The 9,769-nt window shown below is 37.7% G+C and overlaps 1 protein-coding gene across 6 annotated transcripts in view; it reads right to left on the reverse strand.

Moving 5' to 3' along the window:
- Positions 1–2,246: 2,246 nt before the first annotated feature.
- LOC107677624 (protein unc-80 homolog) overlaps positions 2,247–9,769 on the reverse strand; it is a 49,561-nt gene continuing 42,038 nt past the window's right edge. For 4 of the 6 annotated variants that reach the window (XM_016472595.1, XM_016472598.1, XM_016472597.1 and 1 more), the window contains 8 exons: positions 9,662–9,769; positions 7,467–7,649; positions 6,591–6,738; positions 6,358–6,414; positions 5,560–5,641; positions 5,359–5,476; positions 4,192–4,409; positions 2,247–2,807 (listed from right to left, as the gene is read on the reverse strand). In XM_016472595.1, the coding sequence (XP_016328081.1) occupies positions 2,472–2,807; positions 4,192–4,409; positions 5,359–5,476; positions 5,560–5,641; positions 6,358–6,414; positions 6,591–6,738; positions 7,467–7,649; positions 9,662–9,769 (1,250 nt within the window). In that variant the 3' untranslated portion in view covers positions 2,247–2,471. The remainder of the gene's footprint in view (positions 2,808–4,191; positions 4,410–5,358; positions 5,477–5,559; positions 5,642–6,357; positions 6,415–6,590; positions 6,739–7,466; positions 7,650–9,661) is intronic. The other 2 variants (XM_016472592.1, XM_016472596.1) reach the window with 2 other exon arrangements.

The following is a 9,769-nucleotide window of genomic DNA, read 5'->3' on the forward strand; positions in this document are numbered from 1 at the left end:
TCGCCACTGATCTAAAGCCATGTCTACATGCGGTGACCACACGGGAAGTGGCGCGAGGCCACACATCTTCTACAGTAACTGATGCCTCTATCCCGAATTTTTGAAACATGCGTTGAAAGTGAAACCTAAAAAAAAGCGCGCATAAGAAAGCGATTGCACGCTTTCGCGAGCTTCAGCAAATGCACGCGATCACAGATTGCACGCTTCCCAGCCGAAACAACCCCCCACGTGAAATTGAAACAATAACCCCTGATATAAGATTTTGGCCATATTGCCCATCTAAATCATTCATCCCACACTATCAACAACAGGCGCGTCATGTAGGCTCCACTTCTTGTACTTCGCTTGGCCACCACAAGGTGTCACTGTGGCCTCAAAGCTTACACCTCTCGATTGCTATTCCTGAGCTAAAACACGCCCTCCTCATATACCCTACGGACAAAGAAATGTAGAAATAAATAAATGTATAAATAAATAAATAAATGTAGAAATAAATAAATGTGTAAATGAAGAAATAAATACGTAAATAAATACATAAATGTGAAAATAAATAAAAGTGGAAATAAATAAATGTATAAACAAATAAAAGAAAAAATAAATGTGGGAAAAAAATAAAAATATATATAAATAAGGAAATAAAATTATTATTTTTGCTTTTTTACTTTTATTTGTATATTTATTTATATATTTATTTATATTTGCTATTTTTTACATTTCTTTGTACATTTCTTTATTTATTTCTAATTAAGTCGGCTTTGGCATTCCATAGCTGCTATTTTGTCTTTGCAAACAAATATTTGGAAACAAACTTGGTATCAATATTGTCTTGAAAAATAATATCAAAGTTTTTCAGAACCATATGAAACCAACATGAATACAAAGAGTACATTTTTCTAAGAGCTTGGTACACATTTTAAACTAGATATGCAAAATATTTTTTTGAATCCTCAACTCAAAAGGAAAAAAAAAAAACTCAAAAGCCTCAGTATGGTGGGGGGAGACACATCGATTGCAACCTGGAAGTGGTATGCAATCATGGATGGAGCACTGAGCGAGATCCCCCTCAACCATTTCATCACGCCTGTCCAAGTGTCCTCTTCTGCTCATCAAGCAGAGAAAGGAAGAGGGAGATAGAGCCCTGCATTTCAGAGAGATAGACGGGCCACAGCAAGAGAAGAAGAGCGAGACAGACGGGCTGCGGAGAGGGAGGAGAGAACGAGAAATGTTTGTGAGACAGGAACGGTGGAAGAAAGAGATGCTGGCTAGAGAAGAAAGGCAGGAAATTGACTACAGAGAAAGAGAAGCTGCTGCTAGAGAAGAAAGGCTTTTTAAGCTCCTTGAGACATTTATCGCCAACAAGTAAAACTGTTATTGATACAGTTACATTCCAAGAATTGCCTATTTTTTACTAAAAACTATTTTGCATTGCAATAATGCATCTAGTTCTTTTGAATCAGAAGATTGGTAGTTAGTAGTAGATTAGTCTTTCACAAATGCAACAAATACAAATCATTTGGTATTATTATGCTAATAAACCAAAAAGCCCAAATCAACATGACATGATTAAATAATTTATTATTGAACAAATCCAACAGATAGCAACACATTAGACAAAAATCAATATAACCCACAAAGCAGCAGACACAGAAATATCAAATGCCTGTTGAGCTTTTACATTCTGAATACAAGGGATGAGACATTCAATTAATACTCTGTTGACTATTTTAACACCAAATGTTATGTAGAAGAATTTGTGACGTTTCTGTAAAAAGGTTATAGTGTATTTTAGAGTCAGTTTAAGCATTAGTTGAATTACACTGAGGTTAACAGAAGAATCAACACCAACATAATCAGGACAACAGCAGGGAAGATGCTTAGAATATTTCTATTTAAATATATTTATATTTTTGAAATATTTATAATATTCAATGACGTTTTCCAGTTTTGTTCCCACTGAAATTTGGCAGGTGCTTTGAATTTGTCTTTGCAAACAAACATTTGGCAAAAACTTGGCATCAATATCATACAAGCATCTTTATATTTCTGAAAATAAAGCATTTATAATATTTATTCTAAATATCTATTTTTTATATAACCCTTTAAAATAAAGTTTAATAGATGACAAATATTTAGAATACATCTATATAATTAAATACTGAGATTTTGTAGTTATATGATTTTCACAGAATGTTTGATTTAAAAATTACATAATTTATCTCATGAAAGACTGAATGGTTATACTTATAATTAGCTTTCATTGGTGTGTAGAATTATGCACAGTGCTTCATAAATGTCTATTAATCGCAAAGGATGTCCCATGATAGCTTAAAATGGTTTTACTCTTGTGGTCAAGAGACCACAAAAAAAAATCAAGTTAAAGTTATTGAAGAAACATGATCACAGGATTTCTTTTTCCACTTCTTGTTAAACTAGCACAGTATTAAACTGTTACATCCTGAAGCTGGACATTCTCAAACGTGAGACTCATCTAGATCCAGGTCAACAGGGGACAAGGGGAGCGGAGAGAGAGCATGGGGTGTGAGCAGCAAGGTCAGGAGTGGGTTCTCTGTACCACGGTCCTCTCCTGCACCAGGGGAGGTGTCCGTGTTTTGCAGAAGCCCAGTGGTCTCCTCATCCTCTGGACTTTCTCTGATCTGGGTTGGGGCCAGTCGGGATGGTGTACTCAGGACGGGGAGGGGAGGAGGAAGAGGGGAGCAGGCTCTAGAAGTGGAGCTTGAGGCAGCAGAGGGGGTTGGAGAAAGACTGCTTCTTACACTCCCCTGATCTTTCCTGTCTTTATTCTCATACTGAGAGCAAAACAAAGCAAGCGTTATATAAGCCGTCAAATTCAGAGGTATATATGACTACATTCAATTTTAAAGACATGATGTCTCCACTCAACACTCATGCAATGCACCCAAACATACATAATATAACCTTTCATATCCAAACTAGCACTTACCCAGCTAACAGGGACATTCTCAGAACTTCCGTAACGTTCTGGCAAGGTTCTCTCTAAGTTATAAGCAAATGTTCTTCTGGTAACTTTATTTGGTCTGGTAAAGTTATTTGGTCTTAACAATGATCGTAAACCGTTAGCACACAAAAACATTATCTATACATAGTTCATGGAATATTTTTCTGAAACGTTTTAGTTAGATGTTTGTCTAACATTTTTTTAAATGTAACTACTTGTTTCAGAATGTTCAGAGAACATTCAAATGTAACATTCCCATGATGTTCGCAAAATGTTCCCTTAATGTTTACATAACCAAGAAAAACATTTCGAAAACATTTAAAAAACTGGACATTCATAACATTTCTGTTTCATTGATTAGTAGGAACGTTAACAAAATGTTCTTACAACATATTTTCGTTAGCTGGGTATAAACTTTGTCATTTTAACCCCTTGTCACCGTCCCACCTGTGGGACGCTTGGCACTCTTTTTTTGTTGTCCTTTTTCTCTATCAAATCTTTTAGTAATCATCATGAATCATATAACACTTGAAACCTTAGAAGCCCAAGATTCATCCTGTGAAAACCATTTTGAAATCGGACATTGCGTTACCATGGAAATGGTACTTTAAAATCTTTTGGCGGTCTCCTCGCCCTTAGTGGGCGGTATCAAGTGTCATATTACAAAATACATTACGCTCTTTTACAATCAAAACTTTTTATAATCTTGACAAAAAACATATAATTGGAAAGGTCTGAGACTCAGGATTCCATATTTGGTGGTTATATTCCATATTTTGAGATAGAAGTAATATTGACAGAGAAATTTAGACATTTGTGACAGAAAAATGCATTAAAAAATGTTATAGAGTTTGGATGGCACCTGGTGGCTGTTTGTGGTATAACGCCCTAAATAAAATCTCACAGGAACCTCAATCTTTTTCATATTAACTTCAAATTTGGAACATAACTTATTTAGACATAAGGCTTTAATTTTATACCACTTTTGCGATAATCTGCTGATTTTCTTCTTTAAAAAGAGACTATGTCTTATGTCTATAAACTTATGTCTGTATTCCAAAGTGTTCATAAATTACAACAATTTAAGTTTGGATAGATGCCTATTTTAAAAATATGGGGGTTGACAGTTAACTAAGGATGTGTGCAACCAACAACTCTGCAAGCTTTCATTTAAACAAAGTGTTCTTATGAATGACAGTGGGGTAAAATCAGACCTGTGGCCATGCTGGTTTGTGCTGGGCAGTTTTGATGCTAGGTGATGAGGACTCTGATGCGGCAGAAGGAGAGTGTCCTCCTGCAGCATGGCTCAGCCTCCCAACCTCTGTGAGCCCTGGTAGGCCGCTGCTGGGGCTGGGAGTGGCAGTGGGAGATCTGCCAGGCGGTTCCTGCTGGGTCTCAGTGAAAGTGACAGACCTCTTTTGGTCACCATGAGCTGAAGAAAAGATGAGAGATTCATTAGACTCTAGAAATTCATTAGTATACATTATTACTTCATGCAGTTTACTGGGAATCAAATTCACAAAATTGGTTTTGTTAGCACTATACACTACAGTTTGAACTATAAGAACCTCTACCTGGTTCTCATAGTGACCATCTGAGCGGATGCAATTAACCCTATAAATCCATATAAAACTGTATCAAATTTGGTACATGGCTTTCTAAGGCCTCTACATTATTCATTTGATTAATGCTTTTAAAAAAAAAAATAAAAAAAAAACTTTTTAAATGGCCTACCAAATTAAGCAAAATACACTTAATATTTCATAGATTGCTTACAGAAAAGCCATGTTGAAAATGTATTAAAATTATATAGTATGTATTTTAGGTATTATTTATTGTATTATGCCCATAACAATATCATAAAATAATATAATAATTTAATTAAGTTAAAAAGTGAAATTCTATTTGACTAATAGATATATTTAGAGTGGGTACTGATGCGTAATTTTTATATATGCAGTCTGCTCTATAATTATTAAAATCTCCCTGATTTGTACTATAACAATGGTTTTGCTATCATAAATATTTTTTATTTATATTATTATTCATAATAATGTAATTTATTTGTGTATATTATATTAATATATGTATTCTTTTTTTATACTAGGCATTAAAACTGTTGACATCCACAAAGCAAAAGCAAAACATTTGTCTATAAAAAAGGAATTCATTCAAATTCCTTTTTGATCATAGATTGCAATGACATTTTTTTTGTTGTGATCAATAACTTACCAATAATGACACACACACACACACACACACACAGATATATATATATATATATATTATTATAAGGTTCATGATTAATGTTAAATCTTCTGCACACAGGCGTCACAGATATTCATTTCCTTTTTTAATGTAGTTACACAAACAACACGAACCCCTGTCGAGTGGTTTACTCTTAGGCTGAATGTTCCTGCGGGTTGTTGAGAGTCTGGCTCCCTGACGTCCACGAGACTCGTCCTGCACCCTCTGTATAGACAGCAGGGGTCGCCGTAGCTACAAGACACAGTGCCTCAATTTTTATGCCTTGAGATAATACACTGAATGCAAAAAAATAAGACTGTGTTCTGAGCGCTCACCTGCCTAAGTCCTCTCTTACGACCGAGTGGTGGCTGGATGAGCAGATTCTGCTGTCCTGGTTCACTCTGCACGCTAGCAACCCTGAAGGACAGACACACAAATGGAGCTGATGAGCTCAAACTGCCCGAAGAGCTGAACACAATCCCTGTTAAATCCTCCTAATAAATTGGAGAGTTAAGAGGAAATGTGTCCCATCCACAAATCCCCATCAGTCCATAGCCCTCCACCAAAGAAACACAGGGACAGGGACGAATCAAGAAAGCATGAATCACAGGTCAGAACCTGCAATGTCATCCACAAAAAACAAAGGGGAATAGAGAAGCTGGTATAGCAGTATGAGCAGGAGGATGTGAACATCCTATATGAACTAAGCCATTTTGTAAAATTTGCAGAATTTGTCAGATTCATCTGATGTCAGATCGGAAAATACATTACTCAATGTCTAATTGTCTACTTTAAACCTGCTAGACCATACTCCCCAGCCCCACAGATTGGCCCCCCAGAGAGGAACTCCAATTTGAGCAGCAAAAAGCCTGAAACATGAGTGGACACCATGACACCATGAGGCTCACTGGAGATGACATGAGTACCACATAGTGATTAAACGTAGACGGGCATCATTGTCCCTAGCCAAGAGAGAAAGAAAGACAGAAAGAAACAGTGAATTGGAGTGGATGAGAAGAGAAAGAGAGAGATCCTAGTGAGGAATCAAGTTGGATGTGATGAACAGGGAAGGCAGGCCCAGCCCTGGCACACAGACGGTGAGACACTGCACACACAGGGCCATCACACTGTACCTAGACAGGTTACCCTCCTCCAGAAGCCCCTGGGATTCATCTAGCACATTGGGTTCACTGTAGAGTTGGGCAGGGAACAAGATTAGGGGAATAATAAGAGAGACATGCAACCCCCCAGCTGTAGATCAGCCCTCTCTTAAAGGGAAAGATATGGTAAGATTGGATAAATAAGATTGTTATAGACAGTTTTCGGTCTGAATGAGCTTTAGTTTTGAAGAAGGGTGTTTGTTTACCTGTGACTGGGCAGCATGGTGCTAATGCCTGGTTCAGGCTGAGTGGCAGCTGACACCGTGGCGTGACTGGAGAAACGCCGCTGGGAAATAAGTCTGGGGAGGAAAGCTTCGTGCTCACTTACCACGCTGGGGATGCTGATGGAGTCATCTGAAAGCAACAGAGTAAAAGTTAACATGGATCATTCAACAACAAAATGCATCTACAAAATTACTCAGCAATAAAACCCATCAATTTTACATTAAACTTGCCATGCAGCAATTAAGTCATTTTTAAAAATAAATTTATGCAAGGTCATGCAAGGTGACTGCTTTGATAGTACACCTTTGGTTAATATTCCCTACATTAACAGGTAACCAGTAACACTACTTACAGTAACACAAATATCTAGCTCAGTCTTGAATCTCTAGATAATGCAGGCTGATAGGTTCTTTACATCTGCTAGCAATCATATGATTTACTACATGGCACATGCTGATTCTGCAGCCAATGAGATCACTTGCTCAACATTTAAAAAGTTTGGTTCAGTGTTCGCTGTAAGCTGGTCCTACAGTGCACTCTGAAAGTTGCAGTAAACATGTAAGCTGGTCACTACAGTTGCTCTGAAATCCTCCACCTCCCTCAGCTCCACCTGTCTAGATCTGCTCGAAGATTTATGTATGTCTATTCATGCATTATAGTATGAGTCAAATAAATGGCATATACATACATATATTTATGAACAGACTGTTATTTTAAGTCAAATCTTTTCAAAGAACAGGTTTATGAAGAAAGTGATGTCATTTGGATTGACATGAGGGTGAGTAAATGATGACAGAATTTAAATGTTTTGAGTGAACTAGTTTTTAAGAAGAAACCAAAGAGGATGAATCACACACTTTCCTCCTCTTCCTCATCGGTACACCGACTGAGTGTGTCCTGTGAGGGCTGGCGTGAGGGTTGGCTCTCTTGCTCCCAGACAGTTCCTGTACCGGTGTTTGAGCGGGACATGGTGGCCAGACTCAACCTGTATGCAGAGGTGGATGTGCCAACGGTACTGATGGAAGTCTTTCCTTGGTATGCTGAAAAAAAGGGAGAGATAAAGTCTGCTAAATTTAGTCTGCTAAATGACTAAATGTAAATGTAAATGAGATAAAGCACAGTTTTAATCCCAATTTAAACCACAAAACCTGAATAGCTGACAGAGAATCACATACATGTAGACTGCACATTTTGTCTGACACATCAAACATAGATGAAGCTACTGAGTCAATAACTGGATATATCCTTTGTAGATAATGTGTAGATAATGTGGTTGCAAAAAAAAGACATTACTGTGTGACCTAACAACAAGCCATATATAACAAAATAAGTGAAGAAGTGCATTAACAGGAAAAAAGCTGCTTTCTGGAACTGTGATCGGTTGCAACTGAAAAAAAGCTCAACCAGCTGCTTCGGGTGGCCCGAAGGCAACAAAAAGACATTATCGAGGAGAGCTTTGCCACATCAATCTATAAAAGACTGTGGGATTCAGTGAAAGCTATTCAGTGAACTAGCAGGAGACTATTCATTCCCATGGAAGAACTTCATAAAGAGAATGAACTAAATGAATTTTATTGTATTGTGTATTGTATTTTATTACAGCCTTTCTGCTGAAGACTTTTACAAAGGAACTGACCCCAGAAAACGAGCCAGTTGAACATTAACCCTTTCCTGATCAAATGGTATCACTCTTTCTTAGATCAATAACACCCTCTCTGAAAAATATCACACACAGGTGCTCCTCAGGGTTGCATGAGCTCGCCTGTACTTTTTACACACTACACTAATGACTGTGTAAGCTCACACACGGGGAATTACATCTTTAAATTTTCAGATGATACAGCCACCCTGAGCCTACTGTACAAAGAGAGTGATCCATCTTCATCTATCACTGAAGAACTTTGAACAGTGGTGTGATGCCAGTAAATGGATTTTAAATGATAACAAAATGGAAGATATGGTGTTTGACCACAGAGCAGTCGGTGTTCATAGTCCTGTTGTTATTCATGACATTTAAATCAAACAGGTGTGTTCCTATAAGTACCTTGGCATCCATATTGACAACATGCTTATATGGCAGATTCATGTTGACAATTTATGTGCTAAACTCCAACAAAGACTGCACTTCTTGAGAAGACTCAGACTGTATGGTGTCAACGAAAAAATAATGACTGTGTTTTATCAGGCTATTCTGGAGAGTCTAATCAGGTACGGGATCCAAGCTTGGTATGGTAACCTCTCTGTACAATTAAAAAACAGACTTTCTTACATTGTCCAGACTGCCATGAAAACTGTGGTGTTGAAAGATCATCCATCGCTCCAAACACTATTTGAGCAGTCTGTGTACAGAGGGGCTCACAAGATACTGTCTGATCCTTCTCACATCTTACATCCTGAATATGTGCGTCTGCCTTCAGGAAGAAGGTAGAGTTCCCAAATGACGACTCAACCGGTTCAAAAGCTCTTTTGTGCCTGCCTCCATTAGAATTTTGAATGGCATTGATGGCATGATTTGTTTCTGTTCAGCACTGATTATCTAACATTACATAATGTTTTATACTATTTATTCTTATTTACTGCTAGTTATTGTTAATTATTTTTGATTCTATGGTTTATGAAGCAACTACTTGTGCAATAGTGGTTTTTCAGTTGTGCAATGTGAGATCTGATATACCTGTCTACATGTCCTGCTCCCCTGTATGGTATGGTCTATGTGAGATATACTGTATGTGATTTAGTTATTTATGTGTGATTTGTTTGTGCAGCATGTAATAAGCACAAGAAAAATTTCCCCTAAGGGGACAATAAAGTATATTGTATCATATCGTATTTCAGGTCTTGGAGTCTCTACTAATGAGCTGATCATGTGTGATTAAGGAGACATGCAAAATGTTCACTGTTGGGGGGCTCCAGGAACGTGGTTGAGAACCACTGTATTAACCCATAGTTAAGGATGACCTGGGGTTAACAAAGTGTGACCAATTTTACTGAGAGATTTTTGAGAGATAAACTTTTGTTTTCTAGGTAATATCCCGATAAAGCCCGTTCTCACCAGAGCCGCTGTGCACAGCCTCTTTCAGGATCTTGAGCTCGTTGCTGAACTCAGCAAACAGAGAGCTCTTACAGAGGGACCGCGGGATGAAACGACGCTCTAGTTGCT

Source organism: Sinocyclocheilus anshuiensis, unplaced genomic scaffold, assembly GCF_001515605.1.
Source record: "Sinocyclocheilus anshuiensis isolate Anshui unplaced genomic scaffold, SAMN03320099.WGS_v1.1 scaffold873, whole genome shotgun sequence".
In the NCBI taxonomy this organism is placed as follows: Eukaryota; Metazoa; Chordata; class Actinopteri; order Cypriniformes; family Cyprinidae; genus Sinocyclocheilus; species Sinocyclocheilus anshuiensis.